The sequence below is a fragment of the Ruditapes philippinarum genome, unplaced genomic scaffold, assembly GCF_026571515.1.
Source record: "Ruditapes philippinarum isolate M1 unplaced genomic scaffold, ASM2657151v2 ctg785_1_1_1_1, whole genome shotgun sequence".
In the NCBI taxonomy this organism is placed as follows: Eukaryota; Metazoa; Mollusca; class Bivalvia; order Venerida; family Veneridae; genus Ruditapes; species Ruditapes philippinarum.
Genome location: NW_026861718.1, coordinates 25,897 through 52,760, shown reverse-complemented (window position 1 = coordinate 52,760; position 26,864 = coordinate 25,897). Strand labels below are relative to the sequence as shown.

The 26,864-nt window shown below is 31.4% G+C and overlaps 1 protein-coding gene across 8 annotated transcripts in view; it reads left to right on the top strand.

The window, feature by feature from the left end:
• Positions 1 to 25,828, top strand: part of LOC132716591 (neuron navigator 3-like) — a 157,161-nt gene extending 131,333 nt beyond the window's left edge. For 7 of the 8 annotated variants that reach the window (XM_060699900.1, XM_060699899.1, XM_060699897.1 and 4 more), the window contains 14 exons: positions 7,740 to 7,935; positions 14,508 to 14,647; positions 17,101 to 17,288; positions 17,829 to 17,976; positions 18,511 to 18,670; positions 19,536 to 19,639; positions 20,051 to 20,140; positions 20,686 to 20,854; positions 21,328 to 21,499; positions 21,853 to 22,068; positions 22,588 to 22,659; positions 22,985 to 23,181; positions 23,415 to 23,533; positions 23,889 to 25,828. In XM_060699900.1, the coding sequence (XP_060555883.1) occupies positions 7,740 to 7,935; positions 14,508 to 14,647; positions 17,101 to 17,288; positions 17,829 to 17,976; positions 18,511 to 18,670; positions 19,536 to 19,639; positions 20,051 to 20,140; positions 20,686 to 20,854; positions 21,328 to 21,499; positions 21,853 to 22,068; positions 22,588 to 22,659; positions 22,985 to 23,181; positions 23,415 to 23,533; positions 23,889 to 24,125 (2,208 nt within the window). In that variant the 3' untranslated portion in view covers positions 24,126 to 25,828. The remainder of the gene's footprint in view (positions 1 to 7,739; positions 7,936 to 14,507; positions 14,648 to 17,100; positions 17,289 to 17,828; positions 17,977 to 18,510; positions 18,671 to 19,535; positions 19,640 to 20,050; positions 20,141 to 20,685; positions 20,855 to 21,327; positions 21,500 to 21,852; positions 22,069 to 22,587; positions 22,660 to 22,984; positions 23,182 to 23,414; positions 23,534 to 23,888) is intronic. The other variant, XM_060699898.1, reaches the window with a different exon arrangement.
• The last annotated feature ends 1,036 nt before the right edge of the window (positions 25,829 to 26,864 follow it).

Here is a 26,864-nt window from a genome sequence, read left to right as displayed (position 1 = left end):
GGCATAGCTGATTTCACATTTTGACATAAGGTTCAGTTGTTTATATTGATTGGTTTTGTAAATCTAGGATTTTTTTTAAACAATGGTGTTTTAAGTATAGCAATTTGGCTTCTAATTACTTTATAATGCACAAAAGCCCCCATGATTAGTTTGGGACAATTCCAATGTACCATTTGCAGTTAATGTTTACTTCTTTATTTTTTCTCTTTTATTTGTAATACTGTTAAAGCATTTAGTTGCTCAGTAAATATTCCTTTAAAATGTTGTGAACCTAAAAAAACGCGCAAAATCAATTTATTAAATTTGTATGTTTTGTAATTGACCCATTTATGATATTTCTATGCTAGAACAATATATTACTATATAAGAGAGAATATTTGTGTTGATATAATATAGCCCATGACTCATCACCAATAATGGACTGCCAGAATACTTGGAAAGCTTATTACCTAAATGATCAATATAGCAGTGGAATTCATCTCCCTCATATTTATCATTACAAACATGACAAAGTCATATCTTTTTCCAATGGATCAAACTTTTTAGGGAGTTTTTGTTCCATACTTTATCTAAAGAATATTAAAAAACTGTCTATTAGTTTAACAGCTGTAATCATTTTAAGCACCTTCTATTGCTTGCAAGGCAAAAATCAATAAAAATTGCACGCAAACATGTTCTTTTTTTCCACATCTACCGATATGGAACAATTTTGCCCACTCTGCTCTGGAAACATAGAGAAAAAAATATGAATAATAAAGGTTTCTGGATTGACTCTAATTCTCTGTATGTCTGCAAGTCAGTAAATGAGGATTACAGAAATTATCTCACACATATTTTGTCCTTGTTTATTTGCTAGTCTGTCATTCTTCCGAAAATCCCTGTGAATACATTATAGCTACCCATGGTTATAAGGTCTGTAAATATAATCATGATTTGTATCTGTAAATACATCTAGAAGGTTCCCCCTTCATTATCCGGTGCTGATTTATTACCGATAATATTTCTAATAACGTCTATATAATAGACATAGTATGTTCATTTTTTAATTAGATAAAGATTAAATACAGTACATTAACCTTTCTACTGAAGTCTATATACAAACAAGTTTTTAAATTAATTTATGGTTAGAAATACATATTTTAAACATAATATCAAAAAAGTCATACAATTTGCATGTTAACTTAGTTCATCAATTCTATTTTCTCTTAAGATATGGAAGAATAATCTGATATATCTGTAGTAATATTTTGTCATATTTGATGTCATGTTGCTTGCAAAGTCTGTATTAAGTATATTGCAATTACTGAATTAATGTATACCAACTTTTAAATAAATCATACACAAGTATATTTAAAGTCACCAAAAAAATCAAATGAGAGCAAATTAATTTACTTGATCATGCATAAAATATTAAAGTTTGGTTCTTGCATTGACCATAACTTTTTCTGTTTTGGCAACCTTATAAAAAATTATAAAAAAAAAGTTTTTGTACAAAAAGATATTTTATTAAAGATCTGATTACTTTTTGTTTCTTCAAAAAGATGGAACACACCTTCATGTTTAGTACTATCATTACCAGGGATCTTCTGGAAATCTCATTGTATACAAGTTTAATATAGCAGTGGAATGTTAGGTAGATTGTCAACACCATCTTCTATATCATAAATCTTTCCAATGAATAGACCAACTCAACATCATATCTTATAAATATTTACTTTTTTTTTTCTTATTTGAGGCTTTTCAGAGCATTTTTTTTCAAATCTTTAAGAAGAGGAGTATCATGAACTGTTGCAACTCTTGCAGCTCTTGGTCCAATTCCTATCCGCTTTATTGTGTAAATCTACATGCATAATTTATATCTTGAATCAATTATGTTTGAGGCAATGCATATTCAGAGTTTCAGAGCAGTTCTGTTGAAACTTGCAGCTTTTACTTCATTGAGCGATGGTTTCTGATTTGAATTTAAGTGCTTTATACATGTATAAAAGTATAAAAGTCTTACCTTAAGCAGTGGAAAAAAGATTCATTTTTTTCTTCTTTTAAAATGACTGTCTTGCATTTTTGCAGTTTTGTTGAAACTTGTGCTTAGGTGTAGCAGGCAATTTGTTCCAGACTTGTATTTTAGTACATGTACAGAAGTGTCACCTTAATTAAAAAAAAGACACCGAAAATGCAAGAAAACACGAATTTTTCTTCAGAATTATGTGTAAGGCCATGTTTTAACATGGGAAAACTCAATTTTCTGCAATTCCAAGATTTTTCATCATTTTCTGCTAAGCAATAGTAAAAACAGTTTAAAAAAAAATCTTTAGTCTGATATTATGTTTGTTGCAAAAATTGAAACATTATTATCTTTTTATTTAAAAAAAAATCTAACAAAAACAATATGTGTTTTTATAATGCATTTTGGAAAGGAGACAGTGATCTTCACTCATGTCAGTCATTTATTCTCTTCCCATAAAAAGCCATTTCTTGTATTCATCATGTTTAGTGTCATTCTTTTTATCTGAATCTTTTAGTACCCTGTTACAGAAATTCTTCAGGAAAAATTTTAAACATCAAGACATAATCATATTCTACAAGAGAAAATTTTTTCCTGTAACCAATAGCCGAGGAATATTTAGGTCGCTATTAAAATTTAATGTGGTAACATTGTAAAAAATTGCTTTCCCTTAAATGATGTGAAAGCTTCCTTTAGAAAAGTTACTCATGTTTTTGTCCTGTTTTGACTTCAGGTTTGTCATTAGTAGTATGAAAGTCTCTCAGCCTGCTGGCAGCAACATATTTAGCCCATGTTCTGTGCCATCTGATCATGGTCTGCACTGGTCGCTTTAAAAATATAATTCAGATATTTCTTATTTTGAAATTTGTCCTACTAATGATGAATGATTTTCTCCAGATTGGAAGTTGGAAAAATTCATTTAAGAAATTAAATGTGATAATAAAGGTTTTCATTGTCACAGGCAATAGTATTGGATCTGGTCAGACTGCACAATAAGATTGTTATTATTGTAACTTATGCTAAACCATTACAAGAAAACTTCTTATAATCAGGGAAGCAGGTAAAATAATCAAACTGTCTGCAAGTAACAAATTACTGACAAATAACAGAACAGATGCTTGTCTACTAGTCTAGAAGACAGGTTTATTTCCTAATTCATATAGGGGGTGGGGGGTTGAAGGGGGGAGGTAAGGCTGATTTTATTTAAGGGAAGTCAATTCTTCATCATTGATACTGTGTATTTTGTAACAGAAATAATAATTAGACTAAAGATAAACAAGGGAAACCAGTGACGTGGCTGAGTGGTTAATGCTAGTAATCTTAGGATTGCTGGCCACATGGTTTCAAACCCCATTAGGGACAAGCCGTTGTTTCTGTGAGCAAGAAACTTTACCCTAATTGCTAATCACTGGTTGGTTCCAGGAACAAATCAAGAGTGTTTCAATAGCTTCCAACACAATCAAATTAAAATAAATTAAGTATAAACTAAGGGAAACCAGCATTCATGGAACACAGGCCCCTCATTATCTTGAAGCAATGATACCCAAAAGGACACTGAACGGGTTGGGGAAAACAAAACAGGAGTATATGTTTCCCTGTGCAGTTGTTAGGAAAATGAATAACCTTTCTTAAAAGCCTAGAGCGACCAGGACAGAGTGAGCATATTGTATCATCTGAAAAATATATGTTCAATTGAGTTTCATTAAACCCAAAAATTGTAACATCTAATTTGAAAGCAAGACAATTTCTCTATTCAAACTCTGTAGAAAAACTTTGAAAGCAGTAGGGTGAAGATAAAATATAAATAGAAAATTTCGTTATCATGATTTTTATCTTCTTGCAAGTGGAATTTCCTTCTTTAAAAATACCCCCTCAATCTAACAAGGATCTGTTTTTCATGCTTTGTTGGCTGAAATAGACTTTCTTTGTCCCTGAGGTAACATTGTGTTTCATAGTTTGTGAATGTTGACTTGTTGCTAATCATCAAACCTATATATATTGCTGTGCTCATATTGTGAGAAATGTTTCCTGTTAATGTAAAACAACATATAGCTGGACTGTTAAAGTACTTAATTAGCGGAATTTTGCTAAGAATTGGAATGCCCCTTGTGGTCTCTGGTGACCTGAGCAGGTAAACAGACCCTGGCTTCCTATAGGTTACAAGTTGGTAAAGCACTTGTGTCTATACTAACATTTACACTGTTAGTTTCAACCTAGATGATAGTGTATATTATGTTGCTTTCATCTTTTATGATCTGTAGTAAAGATAGGAATATTTGTTTTGCCGACATTACATTATTATTCATAATACACTGGCCTGCCTGGTTATTATTATTACAACATTTGGGACGGTTACTAATGATTGGTATATTATATAATGTATGATGGAATCTAACATTACTTTTCTGGCACTTTACAAGTAAGCTTGTGCTGTTTTGTGGAATTTAGACTTCCCTTGATTTTTTAGTGTTTTTATGTGGCAGATGCAGATTTAATTTGATTTGGATTGGCACACAAGATTGTGCAGATATTGAAGCTCTTTCTTTAGCTAACTTTCTGAATTTATTTTGGATTTAGTTTAATTGGAAAAGGGTTGGAGTACATTTGATTTTATGATAAAGGAATTATATAGATTTTTATTTAATCAAAGTTATTGAATGCCTGTATAAAATATAAGGTAAGGCTTTTTGATTTTTCATGGATTTTATATATAGAAGGTTGTGAAATATTATGAAATTTGTATTTATGCCTGTTTGTCTAATTAAGATTCATATTTAACCTGAGTATTTCATTAATTAAAATATTTGTATCTAGAGGTAGGTAAGGTGCAGTTTTAGGTTAACAAAAAATTATGTAGATTTTGAGTGCTGTTTATTTTAATTGCAATATGTGGTTTTCTTTGGCTGGGTGACTCAATATTATAGAAATAATTAAGTGTTCTTCCTGTTGTTATGAAACTTTTTCTGTTAGATACAGTTTCTTTCTTGGACAATTGTATCCATTAAGCAACTCTCAATTTATTTTCATAAAACCATTGCCAGCCACTGTTTTAGACTGGATGTGGGTTTGAATTCCTTCCATATCATGAAGTTATCCAGCAATTAAGCTTTATGGTTTCTTGAGTGCCCTTTTGTGCCTTAAATATTGAGCATGGTCCATTGTCCTTTGTGTTTTGCTATTAAAAATGTGATAATAAGAGATCTTTGCCATCAGTCTTAAAACATATTTTTCCTGTTGCAAAATTTCATCAAATGCAGCAATAAACTTGAAAGTGGCCCTATGACCATTGTTTACTATGCCAGTGAAGCTACCAAGTTATTAATACAAAGTCATAATGACAGATTGTGCCTTTAATATATCCATTGTAAAATATAGTCAAGTCTTACTTTGAAACAAGCAAAAGAGATTGTTTGGACTTGAAGTCCTAACTTACCTGCATTAGTACTGTTACAATCTTCTGTCATTTTCTATATTTGATTATAATAAAGCTATTGTTTGTCTGCAATTTAAGTTCTCAGTGATATGTTTACGATGTAAACAACTACCTGTCTTAGTTTTAATAGCCAATTAGTGTTTAATTATATTCCTAAAACATCATGTTTTATTTATACAAGTTGGCAACAAAGAAAAATTCTCTAGACTTCCCTGTTTTAGGTAAGTTCTATGAAGAACTTGTCCTAATTTTGCAGTGACAATTTTCAAACTAAAGCATTCAACAGTCACATTCCTTTCTGGTTTACCTGCACCAAAGTACATACTGCCATTGCACTTAACTTTTGGCACCAACTTGTAATTATCATTAAATAATTAATGCTGGATATCAAACTTATTTGATATCCAAGATGCAATGTTACATTTGATTTGCCTTTCATAGTAAAATGGATTTTCTATTTTAATTCTTATACCCACACTGGAGGAGGGGTTGCATAAAGATTTGTCATGCTGTCCGTCTGTACACTGACAGAAAAATGGGATGTAGGGCATATTTCTATTTTTTATATGGACTTTTTTAAGAATATGGAGAGCTAGTACTTGTGTCAGTGACGGTGTCACTGATTTGGTTCAAGTTGGTAAATCCAAAACTACTGTAGGGAATGGCTTGTAACTTCACACACAATGTTCTCTATGATTACCTTACATGATTGACACAGGTCCCATAACTCTTGAGTTTCCTTTTTTGCAGAGTTATGCTCCTTTTCTTACTGTCAGTCACTGAGAATAGTAGAGTGTGCTGTCTTACGGATAGCTCTTGTTCATAAGTTTATTTAGAAGTTGTGTCCCTTGACTGAAACATGATACATTTATTGTCTCGGGAAATGCTTTCATATTCATTTAATTTATAAAACCTTTGCATGCAAAGGAAGACAGAAATTTTGATTTGGCAGACTGTGCAATAATTACCTTCTGAGATAACAAAAACTGAACAAAATATAGTGGCTACGTCAGGAAGCTCCAGGGATTCCTGCTTCCCTCGTCAGAAGAAAGGAAACAAACTATCTCTTCATTCAATGCCAAAATAAATATTTGGAGATGAGCAAAAAATAAATAATCTGTAATCCAGCTTTTATATAAAAGAAACAAGCAGAGTTGTTTTGCTGTAATAAAGATATTCAGATATCTTTAAAGTCATTCAACTTATTTCAGTTTATGGGGATGATAAATTTGGAAAATATCTTTCATGTTGACTTTGAAAGTTTGTTAAGAAATATGTTACAATTTGATAGATATCATTTTGATAAAAAAAATTAAAAGAAATTGTTCTTTTTTCTTTGATCTTTGGGTTTTAATGCTAAAAAAGTTTTAGCACCTCTAGATAAACATTTTAAAAAAGGTTGCTCTAGTCTTGAGTTAGCCTGATGATTGGATTTTGTTGGAATGGTTACAATATACATTGTAATGTAATAAGGGTGGGATATTAACAAATTTTCACCAAAGAGCATGTTGTCCTCTGTTTACCCCCACCCAAGAAAAAAAAAGAAAGAAAAAAAGAAAAATGTATTCACAAAGAACTTGCAATGCAATGCAATTTTTGAACTTGCCTTTTCAAGCTTGATGAGCTTCAATATCAGGAATACAACAAGATAAAAAAAACATGTACATTTGTTTGTATACATGTTCATGACAGAATAATTATTGTTCCATCTAAATTCATGCTGGATTATTTTCCTATTTACATATATTATTGATGGGGGGAAGTAATGTATATTACCATTTGGTGATGTATATCAATTAGTGGAGAGCTTCTCTAATTACAAACTATAGTGATGTCCCAGGATAGTAGAGAATAGTTTTTGGTAAATAAGTAGTAACACTTATACAGTATTAGGGTATTTGATGTTATTATTTTTACATATATATGATATACTTTTATAACCAATCAATATACTTGATGTGTTTTTTGACGTATCAAGGTTATATTTGTACATTAAGCAATTATCTCTGTGGCTATAGAATGAAGCCTTATTTGAATGAAAACGAGGCTCTGTGTCTCGATCAGTTTAGGTATATTTGTACTTGCGTATCGATTCAGAGGGTCAATGCATGAATCACTGTCTCAGACTTACAACAGTGTTGTTTATCTTTGCTCCTCATTCTCAATCAAAATTACGATATCACAATTTAAATAATTAAGTCTAGGAAAGTATAAATGTTTATTTCAATCGTCTGAATATGTGTTTTCTCCCGAGAATATTTAAGATTGTTTGTTAGTTTAATTGTATGTTTTGTCTACTTCCAGGATTCTGAATTGAATGAGTTACGAGCAACTATCGAAGCATTAAAAAGACAGAGTGGTTTAAGTATACAAGAGCAACCACTAAATAATGGCGGCAATTCTGGCCGACGTCACACGACCCCGGGGATGCTGGGTAAAGACTTGAACGCTCATCATGTTCATGGAGGTAGAGTGTTTCATACACTCCCAATGCCGACTGGTAAATTCTGCTATGCTCCTTCTCCACTGCTCTCATCTCATTTTCATCTTTTATTTTCCTCTCATCTGTCACCTGGCAACTCTCATCATCTTTCACTGCATATCATGTAGCTAGATGCAGATTTAAAATGGAAAAAGACTTTGGTTGGTTCATAGTTTATGTCCGAGTACTGTAACAACATATATATTTTGCACAATCTTTATCCATTGGTTTGGAAACGTTGTAGTATAAACATTTCATTGGTCAGATTTTACATGTCAAGATCATGCCTTTCATTTAGATAGAGGAATCAGGAGACTGGTTCACAAACAATCATGCTCATGATGCCATGTGTTGTTTAATGTTGTTGTTGTTCCACATCATCAAGCACCTGACATCTTTGCTTTTCATTTTTCTCTGGTGTATAATGTTTTGGTGTTGTTTTACTACACTGTTTTGTTTAACAACACATGGTCTTATTTACATAAAAAAGTTCTTATGTTTATTGTTTAGTGTTCCAACCCCACACAAATTTTGGTGTGTTTTTTGCCTTTAACAGTGAAACAATTTAATTTATGTAATTTTGAGGTTTATTCAGTGAGTTTTAATGATCCTTTGTAACAAAATACTTATCCTCAAAAATATAAGAAAATCAAATATGATTTTGATTATCATGATTGAGCCTCGTGCAGTTTTCTTTGATGTTTGAATTTAAGGTCATGAATTATACAGTACAAAACTGGGTCACATGACATATACAGTACAAAACTGGGTCACATGACATATACAGTACAAAACTGGGTCACATGACATGAAAAATGGTGTCTAGACATGGTATAAGTCTAGCAATTGTTGAAGAATAAATAGTTAGAGAAATACTTATTGAAATAAATAATGGTATATTCTGAGACATTTATCATTCCAAATTTCCTGGCTGGCTTTAGACTCGGAGACTGTGAAATTAGGTAGTGTAAATGTAGAATACCAGTCATTATATTAGTATGTAATGACTAAATAGCAAACAGTGCAGACCATGATCAGATTTAGGCACAGATATGCTGGCTGCTCTTGGTCTGCACTGGTAGTATAGGTAGATAGCAGTCTTATTATAGTTAGTTCAGGTGTCTTAGAAATACAAAGTTTTATTTTATTTTATAAGACTTTGAATTTTATGGGTCATGACTTTTGTTGTATAGTAGACTTGTAGTTGATATATAAAGTCATCATTAATTTCTTCTCTGGCGTGGGTTCGATCTCCGGGAGATGCTTTGGTAGTTTAATGCGGAGGAAGGTAGTCTAGTACTGGTGTAACTCTCCAGGAGTGATGGTTAGGAAACTACTCGCCTATATGACTGAAATACTGTTGGGAAAAGGCGTAAAATGAAACAAACAAACAAACATTAATTTCTGCTATCAATATTACTTATCAAAGGTTAATGGAAGTATTTTCAAAACATCTAATAATGTGCCTCTGTAGATAAGAAAGTTTCCTTGTAAATTATATAAAATAAGGTTTTTGCTATACTGTATAGATTTATCAAACAGCTCCCCATTACAGAAATTAATATCCATTTATACCCATTTATTACATAAATGGAAAAACAAATCTTTGAGACTGGAAGGGTTTTCTTTACAGATCAATTGTGCCATTGTAAATTAATGGCAAGCATGAAGAAAAACTGAATGCAGGGTCTTTTTCTTCTGCTAATTGGAAAATTGACTACTATGATCTTCTTTGATAAGGTCTACTTGTGAAAAGTGGAAAAGTGGCAATTAAAAGGCAGAAAAAACTCATTTCTTGAATAATATGGCAGAGTATAATTATTAAAGTAATATGGCTGTCAGAAATGTTATCAAGTCATCAAGTTTATGTGAGAGAAAAAACAGAAAAAACTTGTTTGTCTGTTTATGAAATATAACACATGATAAAGATTTGAAGTGGCTTCCGGATAATGAGTACAATAAATGGGAACTTTGCTGTTTGGTATCTCCTAGAAAACCTGGTAAGATTGCAATTAAAGTGTCATTTTGAAAAATAGATTTCAGTCAGTGAAATATTAGAGAAGTATGAGTCACTTATTTCGATAAAATTGAGAAATGATTGAAATTGAGAATATAGTTAATGTTTTGACATATATAAAATAAGTCTGAAGAAAACAAATTTCACTCCGGAAATATAGTAGTAGAAAAATAGATTATTACTGGCAATAATAGGTTTTCAAAACAGGGAAACAATAAAAATTGTAAATTGGCAGGAATATGCATTGCATAAAAAGTGGAATAAAATATTGAGTTGAAATCAGTAACATAATTTTATGAAAGAAACAATAAGGGAAATTAAATGGGGAGTGGGGAGGCATACAAAAATGTGTAAATAGAATAATACTGAAACAATAAAATTGAAAATTAGCAACAAAAGCTGCTGATAAAAATTGACAGCTCAATATAATTGTTAAAAAGAAATGCTTTTCATATGAAAGTTTATGAGAAAATTATTATATGCCTGCCATTTTCAGTTTTTTTACTAAGTAATGTGCCAACTGCAGGTTATGACACTCTTTGTAAGTTCATTCTTGCAATGTCCCACATCCTTATGACATAAGTCATTAACAAAATGTCTGCTGTCATACATTCTAAATGTTTGCATCATGGTAAATGGAACTGCTGGGTCTGTTAGCATGAATTGTCATAAATAATGATTAAGTTATTTAGATGGCAAGTGCAAACTGATATATTTTCATCTTTTACTCTGGTTGCAAATATTGCTTCATGCTCAATGTTATTATGATCCTAGTTTTATCTTTTTGAATTTCCACAGTTTTACAATAGACAGTATGTCTATTTAACCAGATAAAACAAAATAGTAAAAAAAGAATTGGGTCAGAATTCATTTTCCAAAGCCATTTACTAGATCAGTGACAGTTGCTCCATCATCATTGATTGGGTGATAACATAACAATTGTGTTCCACTTTGTGAGTGCCCTTTGTGCTGAACCATTGTGGGTGCCCTTACTCAAACTTGTGTGGAACCATTGTGGGTGCCCTTACTCGAACTTGTGTGGAACCATTGTGGGTGTCATTACTCGAACTTGTGTGGAACATTTGTGGGTGCCCTTTCTCAAACTTCTGTAGAACCATTGTGGGTGCCCTTATTTGAACTTGTGTTGAACCATTTTTGGTGCCCTTATTGTGAATGTCCTTGCAAATTTATATGAATCTGGAGCTTATTTATATGAGGGACCATTTGATAATGTAAAACCTTAGACAAGGTCCCTGCAGAGATTTCTAAGTTTCTGTCTTAATACAGAAATTGATGATGGATAACTAAGAACAATTGTTTGGAGAGAAATATGTTGGACAAGATCTACAGGGTATTTGATCAAATTTAACTGGGAACACATTGCTTCAAGAAATTATTTTCACTTACAAAAAAATCAAATGATTTGGCTGTTTTACAAGAAATATAACAGCATCTGTAGATATACAAACTATTGTAGGTAATCACAAAATCTTCTATAATGTGTGGTAGTTGTGTCATATCTACTTGTAAAGTTTTCAAGAGTTTTTGTTTACACTTTAAGATTATGAAGTGTAAGAAAAGGTGAATGATGGGGGAATAAAGAAGAAAGCGATTAATTTTTCAGGCACTCTTGATTGACAGATACGTTTCGTCTACTGATTAATGTTAATATGAATGATTAGAAACATAGGAAAGTTTTATATATTAGATATTCTAACTTGATTAGATACAGGTGCTATGAAGAATAGGTCTTGCTGCAAAAAACAAAAGAAGTTGTGATTCATATGAAAAATATTGGGAAGTGCAATCTTTGCACACACAAAGCGCACACAAAGCGTGCAATATGTTGACACACAAAAAAAGATTCCACAAAAATCACAGTGCCAATGTAAGAATGTAAATTAGAAATGATAAGTTATGCTGTTGTACATAGTGCTGAGATTTTTTTAAGGCAAAAATCAGGACTCCATTGCTGTCAGAGAGGCTGCACAATTTAATTATCTATCATTTCATGACATGCACATTATTTTGGAAATTCCTTACATTAACTCTATGATTGCTTCCAGGAATAAGTGAACACTGTATTTTCTTTCTTTTACTTTTAGTATTTCACTAATAAATAACAGTTACAGAATTAAAGTATATTTAAGGGATATTTTTCAGATTTATACACTTTCTGATATTTAAGCTGATGGTTTGGGTTGAGTTTAGTATGCTTGAATTTATTAAAAATTGTTATCGTTTGTAAGAAAGCTATAAATGTAACATTATTCAGTCCCTGTGTAATTGTAATTTAAAGTTCAGAAGCTTCATTGTAATATATTTAATAAAGACAGCAAGTCCAGTACTGAGAAGCCACAACTGGCTACAAACTCCAGTGTTTATGCAAGTAAACACATCCTACATTGACACAAGTTTAAAGTAAACTTTTGGAAGTAATTTTTATCCATCAAGTGGTGCTATTTATCACATACCCATGCTCTTTTGCAACTTCGTAAAAATGGTAATGCACAGATGTGCATATATTTTGATGGGAAGTCATTTGCGTTATACAAACAAAGTGTAAAGATGCGCTAAATGTTAGTGTCCTCTTAAATGGAAAATAGCTATTATTTTTTTTACCATCCTCCAAAGACATGAAACAACTACCACTTTTATAGGCTTCCAATGGGAACTAGAAATGGATGTTTCAATAATAAATATATTTTGGGGCATAATACTTTATGTAGGTGTGTGGCAGGGGTATTGTAGAAAGATGATAGGAGTTATTATTATAGTTTTGTAGCTGGAGAATTATGTGTACATGGAGGGTGGTAGTAGGGGTATTGTAGGTTGGTAGCAGGGGTATTGTAGGTTGGTAGCAGGGTTATTGTAGGTTGGTAGCAGGGGTATTGTAGGTTGGTAGCAGGGGGTATTGTAGGTTGGTAGCAGGGGTAATGTAGGTTGGTAGCAGGGGTATTGTAAGTTGGTAGCAGGGGTATTGTAGGTTGGTAGCAGGGATATTGTAGGTTGGTAGCAGGGGTATTGTAGGTTGGTAGCAGGGGTATTGTAGGTTGGTAGTAGGGATATTGTAGGTTGGTAGCAGGGATATTGTAGGTTGGTAGCAGGGGTATTGTAGGTTGGTAGCAGGGGTATTGTAGGTTGGTAGCAGGGGTATTGTAAGTTGGTAGCAGGGGTATTGTAGGTTGGTAGCAGGGATATTGTAGGTTGGTAGCAGGGGTATTGTAGGTTGGTAGCAGGGGTATTGTAGGTGGATGGCAGAAGAATTGTAGGTTGGTAGCAGGGGTATTGTAGGTTGGTAGCAGGGGTAATGCAGGTGGATGGCAGAAGAATTGTAGGTTGGTAGCAGGGATATTGTAGGTTGGTAGCAGGGGTATTGTAGGTTGGTAGCAGGGATATTGAAGGTTGGTAGCAGGGGTATTGTAGGTTGGTAGCAGGGATATTGTTGGTGGATGGCAGAAGAATTGTAGGTTGGTAGCAGGGGTATTGTAGGTTGGTAGCAGGGGTATTGTAGGTGGATGGCAGAAGAATTGTAGGTTGGTAGCAGGGGTATTGTAGGTGGATGGCAGGGGTATTGACATATTATAATAATGATGATTCAGCATTTTTAGAATCAATATTTTTGCATTGAGTTACCCATATGCTTAAAAAGTAACCACCATAAAATATTAATCTTATCTTAGTAGGCTATCTCGAATTGATTCGTATAATTTCCGTATAATTTCCGGGACAGAAAATATGATAACGATAAAAGATATGATAGTATATGTGTATGTTTAATGCTGCTATAAATTTCAACCTTTTTAACTTGTTCAACAAAAAAATGTAGGAAAAAGAAAACATATAGAGCAAATAGATAATTGCTTCAAGATTGAAGTGTAGAAAAATGAAATAAATTTGTGGCACTTTGTGAATTTCATATAAATGAAAAGATTTTGTGTTTGTTAGAAAGGCATTACTTGGATCTAATCAAAGATTACAATTAATTACTTTATTTTTTATTTATAACATTTCTTAGTGTAAAAAATTGTCTTGTTCTCTGTTGTATTTCTGTTCAATTCTATTTGCCTCACTCTGTTCCCATTTTCTTGTTTGGTTCCCATTTTCTCTACATGGTGCAATTCCTGAAACCGTATACTAAAATGTTCATAATTTGAGATCAAAATTAATGTAATATCCTGTAGTGTGACATTGTACGTGTCTGTCTGTCTGTCTTCCTGTTTATAATGTTCCTAGCTTCTATGCTTCCCTTTATATATTTCCAGTCGGTAAAATACATCCCAGTGTGGAACCTACCCTTATTGTTGTAGTTTAATAAACATTATATTGATATAATTTATTTTAAAATGTGTAAAGAAATTAAAAAAATAAATGAACTTAAAAGTTTTTTAACTCTTTCCATGAAAACCTTGATACTACACTGTGATTGGAAGATAATTTTTAGTGTTGAAAAATATTTAAATAAAAGCATTTTTAAATTTTGTTGAATTTTTATGAAATTTTTTATGAAAGTTTTTTTATTATTATTCCAAATTGTATTTAATATAATTGTTGATTTCATTCATTATTGTAGAAGGAAGTCGAATACAGCGTCAGATCTCGTCAGATTCTATGTCAAGTATAAACAGCATGTCAAGTGCTTGTAGTTTCTCAAGTCAACAATCTGCAGTGACGGACATCGAAGCTGCAAAAAAGAAGAAAAAGAAAGGCTGGGTATGCAATTATTTAGTTTTATTTCATATTATGTAAGATTATTCTCTATGAAGTACATAGTTTTATATATTATAGTAAATCTATAATGGTATGCAAAATCTACATAGAAGTTCACATCAAATCAAATCATTTCACAAAACATAAGCTATGTATAGCTTTTGACCGACATTGTTTAGCTTTTGACCAACTAGATAAGTTAAAGTTCTTCAGAAACTTGCACACAAAGATTTAGTATGATATAGATAATTCAGTGCAAATTTGGCCCTGTCGCTCAATAGGAGACCAGAATGCTATTGATTGAAATTCTTGGAAGGCCCTTCTTGTTGGTGTCAACCACTAAATTTTGGTTAAGGGCAGCGTCCACAACAGTTACATAGGAAATAGTTTTTAGCTCGACTATTCGCAGAATAATCGAGCTAATGCAGTCACCCATTTGTCGGTGTCGGCGTTCCTGTGGTTAAGTTTTTGCATGTAAGCTGGTATCTCCATAACTACTGAAGGGAATGGATTGAAACTTCACACACTTGTTCTCTGTGATTATTTAAGATGATTGGCACAAGTCCCATAACTCTGATTTGCTTTTTTACATAATTATGCCCCTTTTTCGACTTAGAAATTCTTGGTTAAGTTTTTGCGTGTAAGCTGGTATCTCCATAACTACTGAAGGGAATGGATTGAAACTTCACACACTTGTTCTCTGTGATTATCTAAGATGAATGGCACAAGTCCCATAACTCTGATTTGCTCTTTTTGCATAATTATGCCCCTTTTTCGACTTAGAAATTCTTGGTTAAGTTTTTGCATGTAAACTAGTATCTCCATAACTACTGAAGGGAATGGATTGAAACTTCACACACTTGTTCTCTGTGGTTATCTTAGATGATTGGCACAAGTCCCATAACTCTGATTGCTTTATTACATAATTATGCCCCTTTTTCGACTTAGAAATTCTTGGTTAAGTTTTTGCATGTAAGCTGGTATCTCCATAACTACTGAAGGGAATGGATTGAAACTTCACACACTTGTTCTCTGTGATTATCTAAGATGAATGGCACAAGTCCCATAACTCTGATTTGCTTTTTTGCATAATTATGCCCTTTTTCGGACAATTTTATGTATTCATATAGGTAAGCATTATTATACTCAATGAAACACCCTTGTGACAACTTTTCGAATAGTCGAGCGTTACTGTCCTCCGACAGTTCTTGTTATGTAATATTCTGCGTAACTCATCTTAAAAATTTGTGATGATTAGATTTATTGCCAAGGAGTAACAAAAATATGCTTTGTGGTTGTAAGATGTTAATTTGCTTACATTATACAAAAATAATTGATCTTGTGCACTGTGATACTTGTTGCATCGTGAGAATTACTATCATTCTACACCACTAATAATTACTTCTTTGCTGTAAGAGCAATTAGTTGGTGCAGGGTTGTTCTATTAAGTGTAGGAATTTCTGGCATCTCATGTTGGGTGGCTTATCGTAATCAAATAACAAGATATCAGACAGATAAAAATAGAAACAGTTTCTGTTCTGATCGCTATTAAAGTGTCAAGAATGTCTTTTACTGATAGTTTTGGTGTAGATGTTTTAAAATATTAGATCAAAACAGTTCAGATTCTAAATAAACAAAAATTGGAATCTTGTTATAGTCATTGCAATATTTCAAAAAACTTTCTTTAACAACTAACAAATTCACCTTTACCAAGTTAAATATCTTAAATGGACGTGTCTGTCTTTAAATATGGACATAATTATTCATCATTGTTAGGAAATTTTTTTAAAATTTGTACTGCATTTGTCTAAATATAGCAAACAATGCAGACCATGATGTGCAGGCTGATTTTTGTCTGCATTAGTCACGTTGGTAGATTCTGTAACCTCCAGTCCAGAAGTCTAATGTACAATGCTATTTAATGACATGAAAATGAAGCATCATTTGTCAAAATAAAATTATTTAGGTTGTTCTTATTGAAATATTAGAGGTAAAAATAAGTATGCCAAGACCGTTGTAATAGAATTTTACTGCTAGGTAATTTGCTATTGAAATGAAGGAGGTTTTATCTGTTATAATAATGTGAAAATATGTTTTTATCTTGTTGCGTAATGGACTAAATTATTAATAGTTGCCGTTATTCTGTATTTATCTTCTTTCTCTGCCAAAACCAATCACTATGTCTGGGTATAAAAGAATTATAGCTCTTGATAAGGTAGATGCAATGAATAAAGCTTAGTTTTATGTATTTTATAACGGAAAACGTTGTGGCGATAAAAAATCCAATTGTATCAAATTCAAGCACGAATCTTTTCTGTTCCAGAAATGACATATTATCTTATCATTTGAGTTTATTGAATGTTCGAAAAGTCATTTAATTTAATGAATTTAATTTTAAATGCATGTATAATTTTGTAATTTTTGTTTATTGAAGTTTTTTTTGTCTTTTTATTCAGTTGCGGAGCTCGTTTAGCAAAGCATTCAATACTAAGAAAAAGAATAGGAATGGTTCCCTGTCTGACTGTGAGCCGGACACAAATAGTTTAAGATCTACATTATCAGTACCAAATTCACCATTGTTACAAATCCACATGCAGAACGGACAGCATCCACTCAACATCAAGGGGAGTCACTCTTCTGGAGCGTAAGTAAAACTTGATTTGTGGAGTTATCTTTTATGATGCATTTTTTTAAGCATGTAAGATGACATGGCATATGATAGGCTTATGATAGATTGCTTATTTGTAGCAGAAATAAAGTTTTAAGAAACTGAGGTGATAAGTTTTTCCTATGAAACAAGTTGTCATCTAAGTGGTTGTATCAAGTATCAAAACACATTTTCAGTGATAAAATTATTTGGAATTAGATCTAGACGATATTTAAGTTTTTTTCCATACAAATAAATTTCTGAAAATGAATTTGAAAGAAATTAAAGATGATTTAGCTGGTGAAATATGTTAATGGGAAAGAACTTGGGCTCCATATTGTATTTTATTTGACATGAGTTCATCTATGAAAAGATTCATCGTTTCTTCTTTACATAAATATAACAAATAAGTCCATTTTATGGTTCTTTAATGTTGTTTTTTGTTCTTTGGGGCCATTTCCTTTCAGACGTACAATTATTCTTTTACTTTCAGGACAACAATAAATATTTTTACTTTTGCATAATTATATATTTCAGACTGTCCGACGGTGAGGAGTCGATAACAATTATGGAGTTGCGGAAACAGTTACGAGACAAAGACATGAAACTTACAGACATACGTCTGGAGGCATTGTCGTCTGCACATCAGCTTGAACAACTTAGGGAAGCCATGAATAAAATGAAAGTAAGTTATAGATTCTTACAGAGATAAAAATATTTACGATACTAAGGTTGTTTTTCATTAACAGAAAATATAAGGTCATCTCAGATAAGTTTTATGATATCATATGGGAAAGGGTTACATAATGAATTATTTATATTTCCATATCATAGTGACATGTGTCTTAAGTGATTTTTGGCAGAAAAATATGTACCATTGTGTATAGTATGCAAATTGGCATGTTAACCGGACTTGAAATAGGATATATTACAATATTTTACAACTTTTAAAGGGAATACCATTAAGGTTAAAATTAGCAGATATATACTAAATATTTTGAAATTTATTGTCAGAATAAATATTTTATGTAAAAGTGTTGCAGATTATGTTTTTATATACATATATTCTAGAACAGCATAAAGATGTGAAAAAAGTGCAAATGTATATGCGCAATCCTTTCTTTAAAAAACAACTTTTAAGTTTTGAGTTAATATAATAATTTTGATCATATCACAGTTTTGTGAAAACTTGTAGAGGGTAACATTGCGTTTATTTCAGAATGATATGTGTGCCTTAAAGTCAGATAATGATAGATTAGCACGAATGGTGCATTCGTCAAATTCTCTCAACACTTCCCAGAATTCCCTGCAGCATCATAACCGTACAAGCAGTGAATCACTGGAACGAACAATAAGTCTGACAGAAAATACCAGTTTAGGTAAGAAAAATACATCGTATGTCTGAATACAACAGACTGACACTGACTACTGTGTGGCGATGTGTTAATAAAAGTATTTTACTGGCGAAATATCAGACATTTTTTACGGAATATTTATTGGTCAATGGAAATGTCTATAGTAACATTTTGAATAAAAGATGTTTGTCAATCAACAAAATCAACAAATAAGTCAAATTTTGTCTATGTTGTTAATGATAATGAAAGATTTGAAAACTGTTCAGTCATAAACAAATTCAGTGCCTTGTATGGTGCGGACTTATGCAAATATTTATTATGCTGTATTAGATACTAAAAATAAATCCTTGATGTGCAAAATTCTCATTGAACATGACTGTGGGAATCCTTTGTGAAAATGGTATAATGAAGAATTCAATGCACAGAATTTAGTTTTTGTAAAATAGAGAAAAACAAAACTGTATGATTTATAAACCTGCAAATCTTTTCCTGCTAACATGATGAGACAATTAGCGTGGAGGAAATAGGGAAATAATTACAGGTGTAGAATAATTTGTCTATAAAACATAACAAGTGATTATCGTTATTTATTGTAGCCTTTGATTTGTACCAGGTAATGATATTGTTACTGCAAAGTAAATTATCTGTTATTGTAAAACAGCTTTGAAAGCTATATACCGGTACTTGCCAACATAATGATTTCTCCCTCTAGAGAAACATTAAAGTTTCTATTTAACTATGATTTTGATATCATAATTATGCTGTCATTATGTAAGAATGCACAAAAAAATAGTTTATACCAAGATAATTGTTATTACATCTATGAAATATTGCTTTTGATGTTATTTCCTTGAAAGTAAAATGACGTCTGCTGTTTTTCTATTTTTAGCCGACTTGTTAATACAGGAGTCTCCTGATAGGGGTGAAGGTCGTAGAGTGCCAATTACAGTTCATCTAGGGTCAAACCCTGACCCAAATCGTGCAAGAGTTGATGTATGTTTATGTTATTTTTCAACATTTCTTGTTTTTTTAATAACTTAAATTATAATCATAAGTAATATTTAAAATAAACAACTTAAATTGTATTTATATAACAAGAAAGAATTAAAGACTATTTTCAAAATAAGAATTGAAATAAATATGTAAAATATAGTCTAGGTGATAATATTCATACTAAATGATATATTTTCATTATAAGTTAAACTAAACATCATTTAACCAAAATAATTTTATGTACCCAAGAGATGTTTAGAATTTAAGTAAGGAGTAAAGAAATCTGAAAGGAAAAGTGTCAGCATTTTTGTGACAAGTGAAATAGTAATGATGTACTGTTTGACACTGGTTGTTTATTCCGTTATTTTATTGTAAAATGAAAGGTTTTACAGTTTATTTGTTTTCTTACAGAAAGCTGCAGAAGTACCTATAGGTTCTTTGGCTGTTAGTGGGAAAACTAAATGGGATATCCTTGATAATATTATCAGGAAAATATTCAAGGTGAGTCTTATATCAAAATAAATACATGGTACAGGTATATATTGTCAGTATAAAATGGAGAAGGCCACTTTTCCTTTTAATCAAAGAGGGGAATAAATCTTTTATTGAGATGAAACAAATTGGATACTTTGTTTATCACATGGAAAACAGCTTTTATAGATTACTGTTCTCATGGATTACAAGTCTCAAAGACTTTTACTCCAAATAAATAAAGACTTGCACTCCCAAATAATAACATTCCTGTGCCACCGCTATAGAGTATAGATAGCACGCTCATTTAAACTATTTGCAAATTAGTCTCTCCTTGGTTTAAGCATTTATGATATAAAAATCCATCTCATTAACAATGGAAAAGTTTGATTATTCCATTTTACAAATTCAGCCTGTTAAAAATTGGAGAAAGATAAAAAAAAAAAGGTTCATTACTGTGAGCTTTTAGCGCTCATATTTATTACTCAGTATTGAATTGAATTCTTTAAAAGAGTGGAATTAAGAGACTTATTACGAGTATTACATTATATTAATTATGTTAAATTTTATTGCAGGAGTATGTTCTACGTATAGACCCGGTTACAAATCTTGGACTAAGTGCTGAAAGTGTGTTTTCATACCATATTGGTGATATTGTAAGAACTAAAGATTCTGAGGTACCGGAGTTACTTCCCATAGGTTATCTTGTTGGTGACACTATGCAGATTGGAATATGTCTGAAAGGTAATTAATTAAATTGTTTTACTATTGATAAGATATTTCATATGCAGGCAGTTCCTCAGATTTAGTTTTAGTTTCAAAATGTTTTAAGCTTGTTATCATTTGTAAAATGGTATTAAATGGGGTACTTTTTATTATAACAAGACTATTGAATTTTAATTTGGTCCCAAATTTCCCTGATCAGTACAGTAGTGTAGTATGACTTAGTTCGATCAGATGTTGGTTGGGATCAAAATGCTTTTTCGAATGACTTCATTTGGACCAAAATCCACCATGAAAATGTTTTATTCTTTGAGTCTAAACTAAAAAAGCACATTACCTTCCAGCAGTACTTTAAGTATTTGATTCTGTATCTGCAACTACATACATGTATTGGCAGCAAATAAAAATAATCAACCAGTAAATAAGCTCCTACCTCTATCCCTGATTCTGATTTGGTAAGCGAATATTTTGTAACATTATGATAAAATTTTCAGGAACACGCCAAAACAGTGTGGACTCCCTGGCCTTTGAAACATTAATACCCAAGTCTATTGTTCAACGATACATCTCGCTGTTGATGGAACATCGTCGTATTATCCTTTGTGGACCTAGTGGCACGGGAAAAACCTACCTTGCTCAAAAACTTGCAGAACACCTCGTGCTCAGGTAAAGTATATCTCAATATCCCTAAATTTAAATGTAATGTAAATATATCATGACAGGTGATCAAATGAATGAGTTGCTTCTAAAAACCAATAAAAAAGGGCCTTTAAATATTTGTACTTATTGTTTGTTTATATCTAACTATATCATAGTACATGTAATGTGAAATGATAGTTCATGTTCTAAGTAAACTATACTGTCTTGTCTTTTGTTCTCTGTTACTTGTATAAATATCCTGCACTACTGCTTCCACTAAAATATTATAATACATTGAAATGAATGTAATGCAACAAACTGAGGCACTTAATTTTGAAATATTACAAAAAAAGTTGACCCTAATATCATCCATATTTCAGGTCAGGGAAGGAGCTCACTGCAGGATCAGTGGCAACATTTAATGTTGATCACAAAACAGCGAAGGAGCTACGCCAGTACCTTGCCAACATTGCGGAGCAGTGTGAGAACACCAGCATGGGAGAATTACCGAGTGTGATCATCCTCGATAATCTCCATCATGTCGGATCTCTAGGAGAGGTGTTCAATGGCTTCCTAAGTGTCAAATATCAAAAATGGTTAGTATAGTTTACTGTTGTTCTGTCATATTGGTTTGTTCTATGTCTTACAATCAAGATGTATTTTAGACAAGGAAATTTAACAAGAGTAAGGTGATAATGTTATATGACTTACCAGAATATAACAGCTAAAAAAAAACACGTTATGGCGGCATGGCCAAGTGGTTAGCATGTCAAACTTGAAACCTAAGTGTCGCTAGCCATCTTGGTTCAAACCCTGTCAGGGCAAAGTGTTGCTTTTTTTAATGAGAAACTTTACACTCATTGTTCAGTACTGTTTGGTACTAGGAACAGATTCAAAAGTGTATATAAATTTATAGGTTCCTACACAGTAGAACTAAAATAAATAAATTCATTATAAACTAAAAATGCATATTTTTCTATATTTAATGAATTTTTCTTAAAATCTTTTCTCAATATACATTGTAGCTGAATCATCAGAAAGGGAAATTTAACCAGTAAATTTCACCTTGAGGCTTATTTTGTACATATATGTATATATTTTTGTTGTTATTTCAGTCCATACATTATTGGGACAATGAATCAAGCCACATGCTCAACTACAAATCTCCAGTTACATCATAACTTCAGGTAAATTCCTTATTTCTTTTCTTCTTTCAATTTGTCAAAGAACCCTTCCATTCTGATTGGTTATTTTCAAATTCAAAAAATTTTGGAGAAGTACTGGGAGTAGTGCAATTTGAGACTTGTTTTTTGGATTTAGCTTTTTTTTGCCCTCATTACCATTTTATTGTAAATGATGTATATTTTTTGAAAAGAAGAAGACAAGAAACAAAAACCATCTCACATTTCGATAATAGAAATAATGTTTCTTTCATTTAGAATATAAAAAAATAAAGAATTTAAATGGTTTTTAATCTTTTGTGAAAGTAATTTTACTTTTATTTTCTTGTAGATGGGTGTTATGTGCAAACCATATGGAACCAGTGAAAGGATTTCTGGGACGGTATTTACGTCGCAGACTGGTTGAGGCGGAAGTGATGACCAGTCTTAGAAATAACGACTTGAATAAAATAATAGACTGGGTACCAAAGGTTTGGTTACATCTGAACAAGTTCCTTGAAACACACAGCTCCTCTGATGTCACAATAGGTAGGTTTGAAAATATTTTGAGGTTGTTTTTGCATAAGTGCGAAACTAACGAAAAAAGTTCAAAGTGTCAAATAATCCCATTAATATGCACCATCAGGTTATTTTTAAATCTGAAATTAATATTTATTACTAAATAATAGCAAAATAGTTTCTTTGTATGTCAAGATTTAACTTTTTACTAAAGCCATGTATATGTTGAATCTATGAATAATTGATATATTTGTATATTTTAGGGCCTCGACTGTTCCTGTCAGCTCCGATGGACATTGGTGGATGTAAGCTATGGTTCACTGATCTCTGGAATTACTCCATAGTACCGTACATGTTAGAGGCTGTTAGGGAAGGTCTACAGGTAAATTGTGATAAAATCAACTTGTTATAGAATAAGCAGGAACACGAATAGCTGTTGATAAGTTTGAATGGCTGCTGAGTAATGCTGACCATTACAATTATGTCTTCTGCTTGAAATTATTTAAGCACTATCTGTTGTACAGAGACTAAATGGATTTTGCATAACTACATGTATATACTGGTTGTAGATAAAGTTAATGTTTAAGGAATCTTCATAAAACAGTGCCTTTACAAGTGTGCCCCGCATTTTGGAAATAAAGGTTTATTTCAGGGTTTTTTCCCACAAAATATACACAACTAGCTTTTATTTATGATGAATTGTGTCCATTATCAATGGTCTGGTATACATATTTCAGGTATATGGTAAGAGAGCCCAATGGGAAGACCCTACAGACTGGGTACATGACACATTTCCATGGGGTATTGCTAAAGAAGGAGAACAGATCTTGTTGAAGATAAGGCAAGAAGATGTTGGGTATGACTCAGTTGGTTTGTCTTCATCTGAAAACAACAGTCCTAAGATACAGACCAAAAATAAAGAGGAAATAACTGTACAAGACTCTGAAGGAGATTCCATGGTCAGTGATGTGTAGTTTCCATGGATACAAAATTATAAAAGTGATTCCATGGTCAATGATTTTTACTTTTTATGGTAGGCAATATTTTAATGTGAGTATCCCATGGTTATCTTATTAAATATATTCCATGGGTGTGACACTTGTAAGATGATACCTGGTTGCCATGGATACTAACAAAAGTGCAATGCTATAGATATACCAGTGATGAAAGTTACAATAGAACTAGTGAATATCTGAAAGCTGCATGGAAACTGTAAACTTGCAAGGATAAGTTACCATGGAAACATAGTTGATATACGTTTGATGTCATGTAGTCCATGGACAAAGAGAGTAAACCAGTGTGATAAGTTAACAATGTTTTTTGTAGACTTAGATGTGGAAATTGTGATTGAATCCAGTCATATAACTTTATTACTGATAGAAGTGTATATAAGAGTTATGGTTGTTTATTTATTATAATAATAATTTGAAAACAAATGACTTGTTTTTGCTTTTAGATAATATAGATTTTGAAATCCAAGAAAAGTCCTAATTAGAAAGTTTATCAGATATTGTACAGGTGTCTTTAAAGAGAAGTAAATCTTTAAAGGGAAGTAAGTGTAATATACAGAATCTGTATATTATTGAAGGGAAGTAATCCTGAGATACAGAAAATGTTCTTATATAGCATTTTAAATATTTTGGTGCAATGAACATTGTATTTAAATCAACCGTTGTTATAGTAAATAATTTGTCTTGTGTTAAGATTTGTTAAATATTTTTTAAACTTGATCCAAAAATTAATTATTTTTTAATATTACGATTTTTTAATTAACATATTTTTTAACATGTCTATTTTAACAAGTTATAATATTTATTGCAAGTATTATACATGTTTAGAACTTTGAATTTTTATGCTTTAGTGATAGAACTGCAGTCACAAAGTTAAAGAATACTGTAAAATTTACATAAGAAACCAGTCTCAAGAATGGAATCTGATGATTGGTCAATTTCAAATCTGTAATTCAAATTGACGAATCAGACACTAGAATTTTAGACTGGTTTTCTAAATTCAAGTGTAGTAATCTTGGGCCTGGTAATTTGTTTTATACAAAAAGTATTCGGTTATTGTGCAATAGGGTAAAAGGCAATGATATTGTTATTACTGGAAAACATTTTACTAGGGGATTTTATTGGAATACAACATTTCCAACAATGCATTTTTTTACTATCTTACTTCTCATTATTGGTGCTGTAGAATTTGTTTACAGAATGTCTGAAAGAAGTGTTTAAGATACTTTATACAGTAAATATTGATTATTACATAATATATATATATATACATATATATATATATATGTTTTAAGAAATTAAGTTCATGTATATTTTAATATTAGTTGGCCGCAGTTCTAAATTGCGTTACTTAAAATAGAAGTCGGAGTAAAAAAATTGAATTCCTGGAGAATAAACTCAACAACTGTTTATAACAAGATAAAAAGTTATTTATGACTTTGACACAAAATTCTTCATTTCTTTTATTGTATGTACCAGTATTTAGATGTATTAGTTTATGTTTTTATATAATATTCATCTCTGTAGAATACAGTAGGACCAATAAATGAGTCATCTTTTTTTTAATAATTTCAATTACATTGTTTGATTCACATCTGCCGAATGTTTCATTATTTATGTCACATTTCATTACAATGCACATTATCTATTTTTTTATTTATTTTTTTTAGTAAGCACACATTTTGTTTTATAAACATTTTATGAAAAATGTTCTTCCATTTTGAAGTTCAATTTTATGATTACATATCCTTTTAAAACTACTTCAGATTTACTGTGGGTATTGACTTCTTTATACTTATCAATTATCGTATTTAATAAAAAATTTTTTTTAAATAATTGGCATGTATTATCCGAAATTTGGCATCGTGAACAGTTAATACAGGTAACCTTGACATTATGTAACTGAAAATCTATAATGTTTGTATATTGTCCTGTAAAGCTTTACTCTATAGAGGTCACTCTCAGGAAATAGTAAGTGCAGTTTAATGGCAAGTGATCTCCCTTTAAGAAAAAAAATGGTAATTTAGGGTCTTATTGTGCAAATAGGGGAAATATAATGGCCTTGATTGAAAAGTGTTCTCTATTTATAGAATTGGTCTAAGTCACAAGTTTGACTGTAGGAATTAAAAGCTGTTCCTCTGAAAATTACACTAAAGACTAAACGTATTCAGGTACCAATATAAGATATAATGCTGTAAGATACTTGGACAAAAATGCACCATTATTAATGTTGTATATATTATACTAGTATAATATGTAATTTCAGTCACAAAATTATACTAAGTTCATTATTCATTCACTGATTATATTATTATCACTTTTTGTGCTTATTCAGTTTGGATTTTCTTCTCTTTTTTTTTTTCTCTTTTTTTTGAAAATATTTACTCTTTAGTTTGGCTAGATTAAAGTGGGTTTCCACCTTTTTTTACATTCTTTAAGTTCAAAATGTATTCTTGCCATTAGAAATACTTTACTCATGATTAGATATTTATTTTGAGTGTTTTATTTCTAGTTCAAATTGTCTTTTTGCTGTTCCATAGTTTATAAAACAAATTTATTTTAGAAAAAAATATCCAAATTCAGCAGAAGAGACATAGTAATACATGTACAGAGTTCTACACATTTATTTTATGATTATCTCATGTTGAAAAAGATACATGTGTGATTATTATTAAAACAATTTAAAACTTCATTGATCTGTAA